Source organism: Apteryx mantelli, unplaced genomic scaffold, assembly GCF_036417845.1.
Source record: "Apteryx mantelli isolate bAptMan1 unplaced genomic scaffold, bAptMan1.hap1 HAP1_SCAFFOLD_20, whole genome shotgun sequence".
Lineage (NCBI taxonomy): Eukaryota > Metazoa > Chordata > Aves > Apterygiformes > Apterygidae > Apteryx > Apteryx mantelli.
The window spans coordinates 16,100,969-16,120,535 of record NW_027118553.1 but is presented as its reverse complement, the minus strand read 5'-3'; the positions used below and the strand labels follow the sequence as shown (position 1 = coordinate 16,120,535).

General features: G+C 53.0%; 1 protein-coding gene across 1 annotated transcript; it reads right to left on the bottom strand.

The window, feature by feature from the left end:
- Positions 1-2,700: 2,700 nt before the first annotated feature.
- Positions 2,701-19,199, bottom strand: LOC136996058 (olfactory receptor 14A16-like). The gene is made up of 4 exons (XM_067317053.1): positions 19,188-19,199; positions 17,772-17,933; positions 3,164-4,048; positions 2,701-2,718 (listed from the first exon to the last, which is right to left on the bottom strand). Exons 1-4 carry the CDS (start codon positions 19,197-19,199, stop codon positions 2,701-2,703), a joined length of 1,077 nt encoding a protein of 358 aa, XP_067173154.1.
- Positions 19,200-19,567: the final 368 nt, after the last annotated feature.

The following is a 19,567-nucleotide window of genomic DNA, read 5'->3' as shown; positions in this document are numbered from 1 at the left end:
CAGATGTTTGTGGCCCCTTGGGGGGGGGGGGCTGTCGGCCTTACTGATAGGACGATCATCTGCCTCTAGACAGGGAATTTTTGTTCTCCCTGGATGCATCGACGCCGACTACCGTGGACCTATAAAAATCATGCTGAAGGTCTTCTGTCCCCCAGTTACAATACCAGCAAAAAGCAAAATTGCCCAATTGATCCCTTTCAAGTCTGCGGTCCCCCTGGCCAGCGAAGATGATCGAAGAGGAGGTTTCGGCTCTACGGGGACACCCCTGGCCCTGTTCTCGACCGCCGTGTCCTCGACTAGACCCACTCGAAAGGTCATCATTACCTCTCCAGACGGAACGAATCACCTAAAAGCCGAGATGATGATGGATACAGGTTCCGACGTCACCATAGTACCTCGCGACTCCTGGCCTGCCGCTTGGGCGCTAGTGGATAGCACCACTGCGGTACAGGGGATTGGTGGTTCAGCCCCCACCTGGAGAAGTGCGAGACCCGTGGAGATCTGCGACGAAGAAGGTCATTTGGGCGTGGTAACACCATACGTAATGAATACCCCTCTTTGGATCTTGGGCCGGGACCTCCTGTCCCAGTGGGGCCTAGTCCTCTCGTGCCCTTTTTAGTGATGGCCGCTGCTGACACTTCTCCGCCCACGCTGAAAATTACATGGAAAACTGACGAACCAGTGTGGGTCGAGCAGTGGCCGCTGCAAAAGGAGAAGCTAAGGGAACTTAACAAATTGGTAGAAGAACAGCTACAATTGGGACATATTCAACCTTCAACCAGCCCATGGAACACACCTATCTTTACCATACAGAAAAGGTCAGGAAAATGGAGACTGCTACACGATCTGCGAGCTGTGAACGCAACAATGGAAGATATGGGAGCGTTACAACCAGGACTGCCATCACCTACCATGCTCCCGCGGGAATGGAGTCTGCTAGTAATTGATCTGAAAGACTGTTTCTTTAGTATCCCCTTACATCTGGAGGACTCCAAACGCTTTGCATTCTCAGTGCCAACGATAAATCGATCTGGCCCTTCGAGACGCTATCAGTGGGTCGTTCTACCCCAAGGTATGAAAAACTCTCCCACGATATGTCAATGGTATGTGGACCGAGCCTTAGAACCCTGGAGGCAGAGACATCCCGAGGCTATAGTATACCACTACATGGACGACATATTAGTCGCAACAGAAACCCCGCTGCTGGAAGAGAGTCAACGGGAATTGAGTCAACAACTCCAGGCCTGGGGTCTTACCATCGCCCCTGAGAAGATCCAGCAACATGCACCGTGGAACTATCTTGGTATGGTCATAACCGAGATCCGAGTCTATCCAATGAAAACCTCGATCACACGGAAGATCGCAACAGTGAACGATGTACAGAAACTTCTTGGGGACATTCAATGGATCCGTACCTACTGCGGCATTACCAATGAGGAAATTCAACCGCTGGTGAATTTACTTAAGAATAGCAAGAACCCCAGAGAAGCAAGAACGTTGTCTCCTCCGGCGCAGGAAGCCATGGCTAACATCGAAAGGAAGCTTGGAAATGTACAAGCCTATCGCTATGACCCCATGAAACCCATTGACATAGTGTGCTACAATAAACAACAGGAGGTGGTTGGCATAATTGGTCAAACAAACGAGACAAATCAGCTCACGATCCTGGAGTGGGTGTTTTCGCCAGTCTGGCCACGCACGGTGATTATGCCCAGGAAAGATGCTGTGGGAGAACTGTTACTAAAAACAAGACAGCGCGTCCGCATCATATCAGGGAAGGAGCCCTCACGCATCATTCTGCCCCTGGTTTCTTTGGATCTCGTATCCGAATGGGCCCAACAGAGCATTTCATTCGCCCTGGCGACGTGTGGGGTTCCCCTCGACAATCATTATCCAAAGCACCCACTGCTGCACACGCAATTGATGCTTGAAGAAAGGAAGGTAATGGCAGATGGCCCCATCCACAACGCGAAGTCCGTTTTTACGGACGCTAGCGGTAAAACAAAGAAGTACGGATACGAATACGTGAATGTACGAGGAGAGTGGGCTCGAAAGATCATGCAAGGTGCCCCCGAGCACTCCGTGCAAGTTTTAGAACTCATGGCAGCTGTACTCGCGTTGAAGGACTTTGCAGAAGAACCTCTTAATCTTATAGTTGATTCACTATATGTGGCGGGTGTGTTACAACGACTACACTCTGCTCTTATTGGGCAGACCGCTAACCCCAAGATTCAGGTGTTGTTGATACAAGCAGGCGGCCATTTAAATTCTCGCGTTCAGCCGTTCTGGTGCACACACGTCCGTAGCCATTCGGGGCTGCCGGGAATATTGGCGGAGGGCAACCAGCGCATAGATGCCCAAGTCTAAATCACCGTCCAGTCTCCCTTCCCCATGACAGATATGTCCCTGCTGCCTCTGCAGGGATTGCAGAGCCCTGCTTTGCCCATGGATACCTGCGTTTAGCGTTTTATCTTTAGGGAACTCCACCTTGGAGGACCTCTCCCTTTGTGAGGCTCCTCTCACTGCCCACCCCAAGCACACGCTGTCCTAGGAGATCCCCTGTACTCTCCTGGCACCTCCAGCTTCGCCTCCAGAAGGATGGACACCTGACACTGTGCCTTAACATATGGGAAAGCCCTGCGTATGTACATCAGTGACAATTGGTCATCTCCACTCTCACTGGACACCAATGGGTGAGTCCTAAATCCAGCCCTTGGTCTGTAAGAAATCACAACATGATTATGAGCTTTGTGCCTCTAAACCCATGCTGAACCCTGTGCAGCAGGCCCCTCTGGGGTGCAATTTCTTGGTACCAGCTTTAGAAGAAAAGCCCAGCCTTCAGGTACTACACTGGGTAGAAGCTACTTTATTACAGAGATACTGTGAGGGAGGCAGCTCTGACCGAGTAATTATTAATCAGACACAATTTTATATAGGCACCAGGTGAGACAGAGCAGCCCCAGTAAAGGTGGAATGAACCCAAGCATTTGTGCAACAACATGACAACAACAACAACAACAACAAATAATAATAATAATAATAATAAGTAATAATAAAAATACAGTGAACAAACAATGCACAGTCCTGGTATGGGATACAATGGGAGTCATTTGTGGAGAGCAATGGCAATGCTACCACTGCTGAAAAATGTCCATGAAATCACTTTCCTCAGGGTATCTTTGAGCTCCTTGTTCCTCATGCTGTAGATGAGGGGGTTCACTGTTGGAGGCAGCACTGCGTACAGAACAGCCACCACCAGATCCAGAGCTGGGGAGGAGAGGGAGGGGGGCTTCAGGTAGGCAAACAGGCCAGTGCTGATAAACAGGGAGACCACGGCCAGGTGAGGGAGGCACATGGAAAAGGCTTTGTGCCGGCCCTGCTCAGAGGGCATCCTCAGCACAGCAGTGAAGATCTGCACGTAGGACAGCACAATGAAAATGAAACACCCAAAGGCTAAACAAAGACTAACCACACTAAGCCCAACTTCCCTGAGGTAGGAGTCTGCGCAGGAGAGCTTGAGGATCTGGGGGATTTCACAGAAGAACTGGTCCACGACATTGCCTTTGCAGAGTGGTATTGAAAAGGTATTCCCAGTGTGCAGGAGAGCATTGAGAAAACCACTGGCCCAGGCAGCTGCCGCCATTCTGACACAAGCTCTGCTGCCCATGATGGTCCCGTAGTGCAGGGGCTTGCAGATGGCAACGTAGCGGTCATAGGCCATGACAGTGAGAAGAGAATACTCTCCTCCTAACAAGAAGAAAAATAGGAAGACCTGGGCAGCACATCCTAAGTAGGAAATGGCCCTGGTGTTCCAGAGGGAATTGGCAACAGATTTGGGGACAGTGGTGGAGATGGTGCCAAGGTCAAGGAGGGAGAGGTTGAGGAGGAAGAAGTACATGGGTGTGTGGAGGCGGTGGTCGCAGGCTACGGCTGTGATGATGAGGCCATTGCCCAGGAGGGCAGCCAGGTAGATACCCAGGAAGAGCGAGAAGTGCAAGAGCTGTAGCTCCCATGTGTCCGCGAATGCCAGGAGGAGAAACTCGTTGAGGGAGCTGCTGTTGGACATTTTGCTATCTTTGGGCATGGGGGACTGTCCAAAGAAGAAAAGACATTGAGAAGTTAGGAGAGACTTTTCAAGTAAAAAAAATCCCAAAATGTTCCAGTTCTCATGCAACCCCCCACTTTGCCTCTCTCTTTACTGAGAGGATCTTTGTGCACCTCCCTTGCTTGAGCTTCACTTTGCTCTGGCTGAGCGTGCTGTGAGGAGTAGGGACCTCTGCCTATGAGCTCCAGAGGAGTCAGTCCTGCTGTACAGTAGTGGGAATGGGGCTATGGGAGTGACTAGCTCAGACATTCTCAATTTCTGTCAGGTGAAATCCACTCACCTTGTGGAAGGGCTTTTCCCCGTCTTCACTCCCAATTCTAAAGAATGAGGTTTGAGGAACAGAGTTTGGGGGATTTTTTAATTTTCTTTGAGATGCCCCTGTCACCCCTGGGGAGTGTTCCTCAAAGGCAGCAATTCTCAGCATTTCTGCTGTGAATCCTGAGAAAAATGGATTCACTGTCCCTTGTTGCAGAGTGAGGAAGCTTGTCTGACTATTAGTCTCATTCCCAGCTGTCCTGTGCTTGCATCTCTTTGAGCTGGAGTATGATCGCATTCATATGTTGCCCTAAAAAGAAACCAGCCCCTGCTGAGAGCAGACGAGTCCAGTTTCAAAGTGCAGATCTCCAAATTTCTCACCCTTTCTCCAGGCACCCGAGAGGCCTCTCCACACTGTCCTTCCAGCCAAGGACACACAGGGCTCTTTTCAGATGCCCATATACAGCCTCCCACCACCAGCTCCATACTCTCAGCAGCTCTGCACCTTCTTCATTTATCTCTCAGATATCACAGAGGTGCTATGAGACAGCAGTGCCTTTCTGGAGGGCACTTGCAGCCTGGCAGGACACCACAGGGAAACAGTCAAAGGACCGTTAGGACTGAAGATGGGCTCTCCTTAAGGGAGAGTCAGCTCATTTCCCAGCTGCACAGACTGCATTTCCTGGAGCCACACAGGTTAGAAGGGGGCTGGGGGAACCTCATCACCGTGCAGACCCCTCTGTTCCACAACTTGCATCATCAATGTCTGAACTGCAGCTGAAAACCCTGAACCCCAGGGAGCCCGAGAGAAGAACAGGAGCATCATGGAGAGGAGGGGAAACAAGGAGCGGCACCACGATCCTGCTGCCAAGGGAGGCAAGGAGAGAGAGAGAGACAGACGGGCACTCTGGAAAGCCCTCACCTTACCCAGTTGGGCATGTCTCCTTGCCGAAGGGGACATTTGCAGGGTAATTGCTCTCAGCCCCTTTGTCGGGTAGCGCAAACTGGGCCCGAGGCAGGAGAGAGGCCCCTCTCCTCTGCTGGAGGTCTGGCTGCAGAGGAGGCAGCTCATGCCCTGGATCCCGTGGCTGTCAGGGCAGAGGCTCTGCTGGGTCACAGAGGAGACACAGGGGGAGCTTGCTCAGAGGAAGGTGTCTTCATTGCAGGGACTGACCATGACTTGCCCAAATCCATCAGCACATGATTTTTCTGTTAGCAATTCCCTCTCCTTCTCTGCCCATTTTTCCTACCTGGAGCTGTCCTTGCTGCCTGGAGCTTTCTCTGTCCCAACATCGTTTCCCTGTCGGCGCTCACAGACCCTGCCCCACCCTCTGTGTGCTCACTTCTGCCCTGCAGAAACCTTCTGGGACTGAGCCCTGGGCAGGGGCATCTCTGTGCTTGCAGGTCCTAAGCAGCAGGTCACATAAACCCTGAGCAAGCCATGAAGGTGATGCTGGTGTTGCTGTAGGTGGAGGTGGGGTTGAAGGGGTTTGCTGAGCTTTCTCACAGACCTGTTGAGCTCTGAGAGTGAAGGTTTGAGAGTCCCAGTCCCTTGACAAACCAGCAAACTCTTTCCTTTTTCCTCCCTGCCAAAATTAGGAAACTGAAAGCCCTGCAAGGAAAGCTCCTTCCCTTCCAAGTACCCTTTTTTCACCTTCCTCTGTACTGCAAGGACACGGCTCTGAATCACAGCCCTGCGCAGACCTGTGTGCACGTCCCAGCTTCACAGCCCTGCAGCTGTCCTTGGGAGAAGGTAGCAGCATGCCCTGTCCCTGTGACGGTGTGGCAGGGAATCCCTGCTCTGAAGCATCTCCTCCTCCTCCACACTGGAGAAGCTGGCAGAGCAATCTGTAAAAAACTTATGAGTGATGGGATGGAATAGGTTGAGAAGAGCCCTCCAGGAACCTCAGTAGCATTGCCCTGCAGCCAGAGACTTACCGTGTTCAGGGCTGTGACGATTTCTTCCACAATGAACTGTCAGCCATCCTCCCACTCCACACTGCCTTTCACTTCTCGCTGTCGTGTCTCATCTCATGTCAGCAGCAGCAGGCAGTGCCCAGAGCCCTGCTGCTCTTTCCAGAGGAGGTGCTCCTGGACACAGTCATTTCTCAGCAGTACAGTCAGGTTGCCATGACCTCCTACCATCCCAGGAGCCTGGCCCCACTCGGCAATAGTGGCCCAGCTGAAGGCATGAATTTCTCTGTCCCTTGTGCTGCCTCCTCCTGGGAAATGTTCACTGAGGTAAACCAAAATAATCACCTTTGGTCCCTCTCTAAGCAATGCAGAGACCAGTTACAGCATTGTCACTTGTTTCATCGGAGGATGGTTATGTACGAGAGGTGGAAACATCCCACCCCAGAAATCTGTATTCCCACGTCTTAACTAGGCAGGAAGAGGACAAGAAGGAAGCTCATTGACACATGGTTCAGGTGTTGATTCAGCTGAGTCAATTTGGGCATCTCATGCCCGTTCTAGAAGGCCCTGGGATATAGTGGGATGCAGATCCCTCCCGTGAACTCCACAAACACATTGGAGGTGAGATTCCCCTTGCCAAAACTGAAGTGAGCACAACATAGGTGTCTGGACGCGAGCTCCTTGTCTAAACTCAAATTATAATCACTGGAGATGGAGGATGCGGAGCTGGTTGCTCACACACGAACACCTGGGGACAGTTGAAGAGAGAGAGGTGGTCCCAGGCATGTGCCAGTGTCTGCTTGCTCTGATGGAGCCACTGGGAGACCCACATCCTTCTGCAGCATCAGGTGGGGGCCAAGTGGGATATTTCCTTGGCCAGCTGAAAGGACACTAGATGCCCACTACAAGTAGACGAAGCCCTCAAACACTATGAAGCTGCGACAGATGAAGATCCCAAAGTTACAAACAGCTGTTGTAGTTCAGTGCAGACACTCGATGTAATGACATAAAAATAGAAACTGCTGCTGGCCTATCTGGGACTCAGGCAGAAGTGACCTCACAATCCACACTGAAGCCATAAACGCGCTTCTGGCCTATCAGCAGCAGAGACAGAGGTGACTTTACATGAACCTGCAGTAACCCAGAGCCTGCTGATGACACATAGTTTATAGAGAAGGAAGTGACCTCACAATCAGCATCAGAACCATGTCCCCACCTTTGGCCTATCAGGTACCCAGGCAGCAGGGACCTCACAGTGAACATACCAGCCATGTGCTTGTTTCTGGCCTATCACCACCAGAGACTGTGGTGGCATCACAAGAACCTACATGAGCCAAGAGCCTCCTGTTGGCCTGTCAGCTGCAGAGGAATAAGTGACCTCACAGCCAGAATTGAAGCCATGTGCCTGCTGCTGGCCTATCAGCACTCAGGCAGAAGGGACCTGACAAGCACAAACCCCAGCCATGGCCCTGCTCCTGCTCATGTTCTCACACAGAAGTGACCCTGTCACTGGCTCCCAGGAACGTGGGGAAGGTTGTTCTCTGGGACTGGCTTGCTTCTGCAGTGGCTTCCCAGGAGCTGGCAGAGGGCCTAGGAGGTAGCAGTGCCCTGGCCACAGGCACCCGTCAGCACCTTCACCTCACGAGCCATGGGACCTGTCCCTCCTTCCTCCCAGTCCTCTGAGTGACCAGCTGCTCTCCTGCAGGATGACAAGAGCTTGAGGTCTCCCTGCCCATCCTGAGGGCATCCTCCTGATGGACTCCCGTAAGCACTGCTGCCTGCTTGTCCACAAGTGCCTGGCCTACAAACTGCAGGGCGTTATCACAGCCCCAGGCAGTGCAGGGCTATGAGGATCCCACCAAGCCTTTTCTTCCAGCACTTCCTCAAGCAACATGCTTTGGAGGAAGAGGAATGGCCAGGTCCCATCTGTGCCCATCCAGTCGGCTGCAGGGAGCACCCTGGGGACTTGGTTTAGTTCAATACAAAGTAATTCCGGGTGTAGTGGCAGGGCTGGCAGTCACTGGTGCCTTCCCCAGCACTCCAGGAGCTGAGACTGCTCCCCAGGGCTGAGGAGCTAAAAAGAAAGTTTTAGGTACACAGAGAAAGGTCAGGAATACTGCAGGTCTCGTTCAGGCCAGATGTTATGGGATCTCCTTCTGAGAGTGCTTCAAGGGTGGCTGTGATGTGACTCAGGTCCCTTGTGAGCCACACATTGGAGGCATCCTATAGTCTTCAGCCACCCAGGACTTGAAGGTCCCAGGCTGAAATCTTTGCCTGAGTGCCCAGAAACTCCCCTTTGGCTGGAAGGGGTTTCTCAAATCCTGCTGCCCTCCAAACCATGAAGGGATGTCAGGAAAAGACCCTCCTTCCCCCAGGTACTGCTGGTCATGGAAGAAACGGCCTTGCCAGAGAGGGGGTAAGTCCACCCGTTTTTGGAGATGTTTACTGGTGGGAATCTAGGCCTGAATTCTCCCTCTTTTGATTCCTTTCTACTTTCTTCCTCCATCTCTCTGACGGTGAGGTGTGTCACAAACCCATGCCATGAGCAGAGGAAGCCGTATGAAGCCCCGTTGTTTGGGGCTTGGGATCCTTGGCACCTCAGGAGGGTCACTGTCACTTGCTTTATCCAGGCCTTTGCTGTGAGGTCTCGTGCACACATTTCCTTTCTCAGGGGGCTCCCCAGGCTGCCCAGATTATCAGCGTGGCAATGCCCTGGACTCAGCTCTATCTCCACAGTCCTGATCTATTCTGCAAGGGGAAAAATAGAGTTCAGGGTAGACTGAGGTGTGACCAGAGGAAGTATCGCTGAAGAGCAGGGAAAGCATCAGTTTATAGCCACCCTCAGGACATTCAGTTCCAATCTTTTCTCTTTCAGACCAAACGCAGGCTGCATCCTGCAGCCACGGAAGCCAATGAAAAGCCAATGCCCCCCACATTGGTGTGCTTGAGCATGAGCCCTAATGTTTTAATTAAAAAGTTACACTAGCAAATCGTGTTCTGTCACTACAAAATCATATTCTTGGCCATGCTATTAGAGGTAGAGCAAATCAGAAGTCCCGCTGGAGCTCTCCCCCATGAGCAAGTCTGGGCACATCTGGCTCTAGCCACTTGGCCAAAGGCAGAAATGCCATTTTTGGGGGGTTGTTTTAAAATGTCTGCAGTACCTGGGTTGATCATACTGCTCTCTCCAATGTGGGTAGTCTGCCAATTCTGCCTTTTCTTTATTTTGCTCCTTTTTGGTCGAGACTGCCAGGATATTTCCAGTGTCCCACTGCACTTGCCCTGCTGCCTGCACTCTTGCTAATACAAGCCAGGGTAATGGTGGCCATCTTTGCTACAAGAGCACCTTGCTGACTTCTTGTCAACTTGATATCCACCATGATCCCCAGGTCCTTCCCCAGATCCTCTTTCTTGTCCTTCTTGAAGATGGATGTCATGTTTGAGGAGGAGCTGGGGAGGGCCGGGGGCCAGGCAGTGGCTGCGGGGCTGTGCCAGGTCCTGCTGCACCTCTGGTCCCTGCGATGTGGGGAGAGGGGATGGGAGATGGGGCAGCACAGGGGGTGGCGGCAGGTCAGCAGGGCAGGGGCAGGGGACAGTGGGGGCAGCAGCAAGGGGTCATGGCTGGTATTTCTACAGGGCAGCGGCTGTCGCGTTCATCTCACATGCAGAAGTCCTGCACTGACCCAAGGCAGGAACAGGCCATTTCCCAGGTGCCCATTCCACCCTCCCAGCAGGACAGGGACAAACGAGGAGGGCGCTCTGCCATATCCCTGCTCTCCGGAGAGCATTGCCCCAGGTCAGTGTGTCTGTGCATCGGTGCTGGCCTGCTCGGACATTCCTGGACCCTCCCCTGTGATCCCCGTGGGGCCCCAAGCTGGCAGTGCTGCTCTGCAGAGCGAGTGGCTGTGGGGCAATGGGGCCACGGGGTGACTCCACGATGGCTGTTGTGGTCAGGGTGGGAAGCAGACCCAGCCGGATGGGCATCATTGCACCTGACAACCCCCTACCAAAGGGTCTGTGGCCATGGACAATGCTCTGAGCAATCACAGGGCATTTCAAATGCTCAGTCTGTGTTCAGGGACGTCCCTAGAGCCAGCCCATGTTTTTTCATTGAAGGTGACATGAACAACTCTCCAGGTCCCCTTCCCTGTGCCTGCAGGGTTCACACTGCCTCTCGTTGGATTGCAGAGCTCTCACTAGCCTGGACATTCAGTGGTTTATCGCTTTATCTTTGGGTGACTCCACTTGATCTTGTGACGCTCCATTCACTGCCCACCCCGAGGCACACGGTGCCCTTGGAGATGCCCTGTGCTCTCCTGAGGGAATCCATACTCCCTTTGAGAAGGACAGGCATCAGTCTCCAGCCCTGTCGTATGGGAGATACCTCTTGACCATTCACCACCTCCAGGAGCACTGGGCACCCACAAGTGACAGCTGAATCCAACCTTCCTTCCCTGACAAATCACCCCTTGAGTTCATTGCCTTGAGCCCAGGAGATCCCCTGAAAAGCAACAAGCCCTTTCAGGGTGAAAGTCCTTGAGCACATTTTTGACTCCAGCTTTGGAAGAAGAGCCCAACCTTCAAGCACTGAACTGAGGAAATCCTCTTTTATTAAAGAGACCACGTCTGCCACAGTGACAGACAAATTCCCAGAAGGCCTCTGGGTCAGAGAGACTGGGTTTGTGCTCCTAGAGAAGTGGAAGGAATTCAGACCTTTCTGGAATAACATGATTATCACAGGGAGAATGCCCAAAGCACAAGAGTTGTCTGAGAGAAATTAGAAACCCCTTGTGAAGAGGGATGGGCAGGTTATTTCTGCTGAACTAGTACCAGCTGAATCAGTTTCCTCAGGGCATTTTGAGCTCCTTGTTCCTCATGCTGCAGATGAGCAGGTTTGGTGTTGGAGGCACCACTGCATACAGAACAGCCACCACCAGATTCACAGCTGGGGAGGAGAGGGAAGGGGGCTTCAGGCAGGCAAACAGCCCAGCGCTGATGAACAGGGAGACCATGGCCAGGTGAGGCAGGCACATGGAAAAGGCTTTGTGTCGTCCCTGCTCAGAGGGGATCCTCAGCACAGCAGTGAAGATCTGCACGTAGGACAGCACAATGAAAACGAAACACCCAAAGACTAAACAAACACTAATCACAATAGTCCAGCTTCCCTGAGGAAGGAGTCTGCATAGGAGAGCTTGAGTATCTGGGGAATCTCACAGAAGAACTGGCCCAGAGCATTGGCTGGGCAAAGTGGTACTGAAAAGGTGTTAGCAGTGTGAAGGACAGAATATAGAAAACCACTGGCCCAGGCAGCTGCTGCTGTTCTGACACAAGCTCTGGTGCCCAGGGGGGTCCAACAGTGCAGGGGCTTGCAGATGGCAACGTTGTGGTCATAGGCCATAACAGTGAGAAGAGAAGACTCAGCTCCTATTGAAAAGCAAAACAGGAAGACCTGGGCAGCACATTCCAAGTAGGAAATGGCCCTGGTGTCCCACGGGGAATTGGCCATGGATTTGGGGACAATGCTGGAAACGGAGCCAAGGTCAAGGAGGCAGAGGTAGAGGAGGAAGAAGTACACAGGGATGTGGAGGCGGTGGTTGCAGGCTACAGCTCTGATGATGAGGCCGTTGCCCAGGAGGGCAGCCAGGTAGATGCCCAGGAAGAGCGAGAAGTGCAAGAGCTGCAGCTCCCGTGTGTCCGCAAATGCCAGGAGGAGGAAATCATTGAGGGAACTGATGTTGGACATTTGCTCTGCCTTGGTTCAGGGCACTGTCCAAGGAAGAAAAGGCACTAACAAGTTAGAACAGGCCTCTCTGAGCAAAACCCAGTCCACTCCTCAGAGCACCACCCACACTGCCCTTCTCCTTTGCCTTCATTCAGCTCCCTTTCCTGACTTCTGGCTCATGCTGCATGTGTAGCACAGGGGCCTCTGCCCATGGTCTCCACAGGAGTCAGACCTGCTCTGCTGGGGGGTGCAAATGGAGATGTCGGACTGCCCTGTGCATTTGGTGGGCATCCCTGGGGATGGGCACCATGAGCTGAGTGAAGGGCATTATATCCCGTAACTCAGTGGCAACATTCTCTTTTTATCCTTGTGAGAGACCAATACAGCACTCATGGCAGCTGACTCCGAAAGAGAAGATCCTTCTGAGGGATTCATCTCTCCAAATCTTTCCCTCCTCAACAGAAGTGTCTGTTTCTGGATCAATCACAGCAGCTCCCACTCTGCCAAGGGAGAGAAGCAGGGCAGTGAAGGCAGGGGCTGACCCAACCCTTTCCACACACCTCTGTCCCAATGAGATGGACCCTGTCCTCATGTCAGTTTACCATCTTCCCTCTTTCTCCAGGCACTGTAGTGGCACTGGGAAGTGACTAGCTCTGAGGTGCACATCCTGCAGCAGATTACATCCACCTGTCTTGTGGAAAGACTGTGAACATGTAAACAGTGATTTTCTCCAGAAAATGGGCTGCAGTGGAAGGGTCTGTTTCTGTATTTCTTTAGTTTTCAGATGCCTCCATCACACCCTGGGAGTCTTCTTTGATGGCATAGAAATCTTTGGCATTTCAGTTGCTCTCAGCATGAGCACTTGTGCACCCCAAGAGGAAAAAGGGCTCATGGTGACTTTGTGCGGAGTCAGGGGATCTGGTCTGTCCATGAGTCTTGCCCCTCTCTGCCCTGTGTTCACAACTCTCCCAGCTAAAGGACAGTCACACTCACAAATTACTTTAAGAAAGAAATGGGATGGAACTGAGAGTGGAGGGCTTCAGTTTCAAGTGAAGCTTTCCAAATTCTTCTCTCTCAGCCCACACATGGAGAGAGCGCTATGGAGAGCTCTTCAGAGCATTTGATGATGTTTCTGACTCACATGACCAGCACAAGGACTCTCAGCTATCACACATATGTTACGGGAGAGCTGTGGTCTTCTGGAGGGCAGTTTGCAGCCTGGCAGGCCACCCAGGAGAGACAGTCAAGAGGGCTAGAGATGGGGCTTCTTCTTAAGGGAGAATGAGATCATTCTGCTACCAGATGAAATGTATTGCCTAGAAGGTTGGAAGGGGACTTGGACATGCCACTTCCATGAAGACAACTGCATGCAGCACCCACAGGGTCAATGCCTTAACTGCAGCTGAACCCCCCTCCTTCAGCCCAGAGAGTACAAGAGCAAGAACCAGAGCAGCACAGAGAGGTGAAGAAGCAAGGAGCAACACTGTGATGCTCCTACCACAGGGAAAGCAAGGAGCAAGAGACAGAAGGGCAGTCAGGAAAGCCTTCCCCTCACCCAGCTGTGCGCACCACCTCCTGGACCTGGACAGACAAGGACAGTCGCTCTCAGCCCCTTTGTCACACAGTGGGAGATGGGCACGCTGCAGGAGAGATGCCCCTCTCCTCTGCTGGAGCTCAGGCTAGAGCATGCAGCTCATGCCCTGCACCCCCTGGCCTTGAGGGCAGAGGCTGTGCTGGGTGGGAGAGGAGACCCAGGGGCCTTGCTTAGAGGAAGAGGTCTGCATTGAAGGGCATGACAGGGAGGTCTCCAAATTCCCCCTCCCACAGCATTTATGGTTCTAGTTTCCTCTCATTCACGGAACATTTCTTCACTGCTTGGAGCTTTTCCTCCTGGGAGCTGTTTCTCTCTCCCACGGCTTTTCCCTGCCAGCACTCTGCAAACAGGAGGAAAATGAAAGCACCGACTCAGGAGAGCACTTCTGTTTAAGGTAACCCCTGTCCCTGCCTTGACTGTCCTCTAGAAAAGGCCTGTTGGAAATAGCGTGGGGCTGAGCTGGAGCTGAGAGCAGCCCTGACCCACACAGCACCCTCTCAGCAGGAGAATGAACCAGCCCTCCTGTGGTTTTCCCCTCCCACCCAGAGCTTCGCCCTGCAGTGCTGTGGGGAGCTCCATGGGCAGGCTGAGTGCTGACCCTCGCAGGCGGCAGAGTCACTGCCCCGGTCACACAGCACTTTGGGGTGCAGGGATACTGCTCTGAATTCCAGCCCTGGAGATTCCTGCTGAAGATCTCCAGCACCATGATCTGCTTTGAGATGGTCTAACTTTACAGTTAGATCAGGTTGGTAAGTGCTTTCTCCAGGAGAGTTTTTAAAGGTCTCCTGGTCCCTGACCCACTACTGCTCCACTATCATGGTGACTATGTTTTTTTTTTTTTTCTTAAATTTGTCTCTTGTGCTTTCCTCCCCTTGGCCCCCAGCCACACCATCCCATCTACGTTGACCAAGGACAATCACAGCCTCACCTCCAAGAACAGCCTTGCTGGGATCTCCTGGGACCGTGCAGGTGGGCCATGGTGGCCAGCTCTAAGCAGACATATATGCTGCAGGTCCCTACATGGTCTCAGAGGAGAGTGTGTGGAGACATAGTGTGACCCAGGGCAGAGCCTGTGGGCTGACACCAAGGCAGAGCTGGGGTCAGCAGGGCTGAGAAGAGAAGCTTCAGCAGCTCCTTTCCACACCCGGGCAGGGAGTGATGCACCCAGCAGTGCTCCTGAGAGAGGATGGTGACACAAGGGACAGGGAGCACTGTAAAATATGGTACTGAGCACTGAGCATCTTGTGCTGGGTATGGGAGTCCTGGCAGGTAGTGCTGATGGCTGCGGCCCCCAAGAGACCCCCAGCACTGCTAGCAGCAGTGAGTCCCCTCCACCACTGTTGGGAACTTCTGGAGTGTTGTGGCTCCCATCTACACCTCATCCCTACACTGGCCCAGCCCTTGGTGCCCTGGCCACTATGGCCCTCCTGTTCAGCAGCCTCCCACCAGTCCCCAGCCCTGCCCAGCCCTGCTCCTGTCCCCCTGAGGTTAGCAGAAGGCCATGCTCTGGGGTCTGCTGGTGCCTGGGCCCCAGAAGAGAGGCCAGGCTGGATGGCCAGTCCCCCATACTTGTGCTGAGCCCAGCAGGCAGACGGAGCTGGTCACATTCCAAGATCACCCCTCACCAGGACCAGGGAGAATGGCCAGTGCTGGAAATGGCTGGTACGAGGGGCTGGGTCTGGGAGGAGTTTCCTGGGGCAGTTTCTCCTCTCTGTTCATGCAGCAACAAGCTGGGCTGGATCTTTGTTCTGACAGACCCTGTATGAGGGCCCCCATGGGAGGAGGATGGTCTACAGGATCAGTAGATGGCCCCAGAACCTCCTCTACATGCTCCCTGCCAGCCCTGCAGAGGACCCAGGAGAGGGCTCGTCCTCCCAGGGCTCACAGCTGGATGCCCAGTTCTCCAGCTGGGCATGGAGCCTTGTCTGGGGGTGACATTTGGGGTAGAGACCAGCACACAGGGTGTCTGAAGACACACAGATTGTCTGAAGGAGATGTGCTGGGGACAGGGTCTGAGGGACAGCAGCCAACTGATATGGCTCCTGGGTGCTGCTTCCTTCAACACAAGCTCCCACGAGGGCTCCCAGCCTTCTTTTTGGTGCCACCCGTCAGGAGGGGTGATGGCACAAGGAGCTGGGAGGGTGGGGAGCATTAATCCTTCTTCAGGCACTTCCCAGGCCATGTGGAGGGCCAGCAGAGCAAGGACTTCTGGCTCTGCACCGGGAGCTCACTTCAGTGTGCCCACACTCTGAACATCGTCTTGCATTAAAGGTCGGCAATTTCAAGCCCAGTTCCACTTCCTTCTCATCTCTCCCAATCCCTCCTCTGATCTCCCTGGCCATTCCCACACCCCCTCCCCTCTTCTGCCGCAGGGCTCCGAGCTGATGGTGCTGCTCTGCAGAGTGAGCGGGCTGTGGGGCCACAGGGCCACGGGGTCCCTCTGCACTGGCCATGCTGGTCAGGATGGGAAGCAGACCCAACCAAATGGGGATCACGGCCTCTAATCCCTCCAGGGACTGTGGATGTGGCAGGTGCTTGGAGGGACTAGGGAGCATTTCCAAGGGTGCTCGTTGAGTCCAGGTGCGCCTCTACATCTTGCCCCTGGTATCACACTGATGACATGAATCGCTCTCCAGTCTCCCTTCCCCATGCCAGATGGGTCCCCGCTGGCTCTGCTGGGATGGCAGAATCCTCCTTTGCCCATGGATACCTGGTTTTAGCACTTTACCTTCAGGTGACTCCGCCTTGGAGGACCTCTCCCTTTGTGAGGCTCCACTCACTGCCCACCCCAGGCACACACTGTCCCAGGAGATTCATGGAGCTCTCCTGGCACCTCCAGATTCCCCTCCATAACGACGGGCATCTGACACTGTGCTTTAAGATGTGGAATGGCCCTGGGTTTGTACATCATCACTGACAATTCGTCATCTCCACTGCTACTGGACAGTGATGGGCGAGTCCTAAATGCAGCCCTTGTTCTCTAAGAGATCATGACATGATTAGTGGCTTTTTGCTTCTAAACCCATGGACAACCCTGACCAGCAGGCCCTTTTGATATGCAGTTCTTTAGGCCTATTCTTGACACCAGCTTTGGAAGAAAAGCCCAGCCTTCAGGCACTGCACTGGGCAGAAGCTACTTTATTACAGAGATGCTGTGAGGGAGTCAGCTCTGACCCAGTGGTGGACACAATTTTATATGGGCACCTGGTGAGGCAGAGCAGTCTCAGTGAAGGTGGAATGAATCGAAGCATCTGTTTAGTAACATGATAACAAATAATAATAATAATAATAGTAATAATAATAATAGTAAAAATAAAGTGAACAGACAAAGCTCAGGGCTGTTTGGGATAAACTGGGATTCAATTGTGGAGAGCAAAGGCAATGTTACCACTGCTGAAAAAAGTCCATGAAATCACTTTCCTCAGGGCATCTTTGAGCTCCTTGTTCCTCATGCTGTAGATGAGGGGGTTCACTGCTGGAGGCACCACCAAATACAGAATAGTCACCACCAGATCCAGAGCTGGGGAGGAGATCGAGGGGGGCTTCATGTAGGCAAACATTGCAGTGCTGACACACAGGGAGACCACGGCCAGGTGAGGGAGGCACATGGAGAAGGCTTTGTGTCGTCCCTGCTCAGAGGGGATCCTCAGCACAGCAGTGAAGATCTGCACATAGGACAGCAGAATGAAAACAAAGCACCCAAAGAATAAGCAGAGACTAAACACAACAAGCCCAACTTCCCTGAGGTAGGAGTCTGAGCAGGAGAGCTTGAGGATCTGTGGGATTTCACAGAAAAACTGCTCCACTGTGTTGCCTTGGCAGAATGGTATGGAAAATGTGTTAGCAGTGTGCAGCAGCACATTGAGAAAACAACTACCCCAGGCAGCTCCTGCCATTTTGGCACAGGCTCTGCCACCCATGATGGTCCCGTAGTGCAGGGGTTTGCAGATGGCAACATAGCGGTCATAGGCCATGACTGTGAGAATAGAAAACTCTCCTGTAAACAAGAAGACAACCAAGAAGACCTGGGCAGCACATCCTGAGTAGGAAATGGCCCTGCTGTTCCAGAAAGAATTGGCCATGGATTTGGGAACAGTGGTGGAGATGGAGCCAAGGTCGAGGAGGGAGAGATTGAGGAGGAAGAAGTACACGGGGGTGTGCAGGCGGTGGTCGCAGGCTACGGCTGTGATGATGAGGCCATTGCTCAGGAGGGCAGCCAGGTAGATGCCCAGGAAGAGCAAGAAGTTCAAGAGCTGTAGCTCCCGTGTGTCCGCAAATGCCAGGAGGAGGAACTCGTTGAGGGAGCTGCCGTTGGACATTTTGCTGCCTCTGGGGTTTGGGGACTGTCCAAGGGAGAGAAGACATTGAGAATTTAGCAGAGACATTTTTAAAGCAAAGAACCCCCCCAAATGTTGCAGTTCTCATGCAACCCCCCACATTACCTCTGTCTTTATGGAGAGGATCTGTGCGCAGCTCCCTTGCTTCAGGTCCACTTTGCACTGGCTGAGTGTGGTGCTGTGAGGAGCAGGGGCCTCTGCCCATGGGCTCCAGAGGAGTCCGTCCTGCTGTACAGTAGTGGGAAATGGGGAAGGAAGGTGACTAGCTCTGACATTCACAGTTTCTGTCAGGTGAAATCCACCCGTCATGTAGAAAGGCTTTTCAGCATCTTCACTCTACATTGTAAAGAATGAGGGTTGAGGAACAGAGTTTTAGAGATTTTTAAATGGTGTTTATTTTCTATTAGATGTCCTTGTCACCCCTGAGGAGTGTTCCTCAAAGGTAGAAATCCTTGGCGTTTCTACTGAGTCCTGACAAAAATGGATTCACTGTCACTTGGTGCAGAGTGAGGACAGCTTGTCTGTTTATTCTCGTTCCCAACTGTCCTGTGCTTGCAACTCTTTGATCTGGTCAACAATCACACTCATATGTTGCCCTAAAAAGAAACCAGCCCCTGCTGAGAGCAGACGAGTCCAGTTTCCAAACCACAGATCTCCAACCATCTCTCCCTTCCTCAGGGCACCAGAGGGAAGTCTCCACACTCCCCTTCTAGCCAAGGACACACAGGGCTCTTTTCAGATGCCCATATACAGTTCCCCACCACCATTTCCATACTCTCAGCATCTCTGCACCTTCTTCATTAGTCTCTCAGATATCACAGAGATGCTATGAGGCAGCAGTGCCCTTCTGGAGGGCAGGTTGCAGCCTGGCAGGACACCACAGGGAAACAGTCCAAGGACATTAAGGACTGGAGATGGGCTCTCCTTAAGGCAGAGTCAGCTCAATTCCCAACCCCGCAGACTGCATTTCCTGGAACCGCATGGACTAGAAGGGGGCTGCAGACACCTCACTCCCAAGCAGACCCCTCTCTTGCACAACTCGCAGGGCAGGTGTCTGAACTGCAGCTGAAAACCCCCCAACCCCAGGGAGCCTGAGAGAAGAACAGGAGCAGCATGGATGGAAGGGGAAACAAGGAGCAACCCCATGATCCTGCTGCCAAGGGAGGCAAGGAGAGAGGGGCAGATGGGCACTCAGGAAAGCCCTCACCTTACCCAGCTGGGCATGCTGCCTCACAGATGGTGACAACACAGGGCACTCACTCTCAGCTCCATGGCTGTCAGGGCAGAGGCTCTGCTGGGTGCAGAAGAGACATGGGGGGCTTGTTCGGAAGAAGCTGTCTGCATTGGAGGGACTGACCAAGACTTGCTCAAATCCATTCTCCCATGATGATTCTGTTAGCAGTTCCCTCTCATTCCCTGCCCATCTCTGCTGCCTGGAGCTGTCCCTGCTGGCAGCTCTTACTCTGTCCCAGCATCTTTTCCTTGCCAGTGCTCAAAGACCCCCTCAGACCCTCTGTGTGCTCCATTCTGCCCTACAGAAACCACCCAGGACAGGGCACTGGGCACAGGTATCTCCGTTCTCACAGGTCCTAAGGAGCAGGTCAGAAAAACTCTTATAAAGCAGTCAAGGTGCGGCTGGT

Bases quoted from the DNA above. Each gene is read 5' to 3' on its own strand.
- LOC136996058 (XM_067317053.1), bottom strand. The intron at 4,049-17,771 runs GTAGCCTGCGAC...AACAGCAGCTCC, and splicing joins ATGGCCTCATCATCACAGCC to CTCAACGAGTTTCTCCTCCT.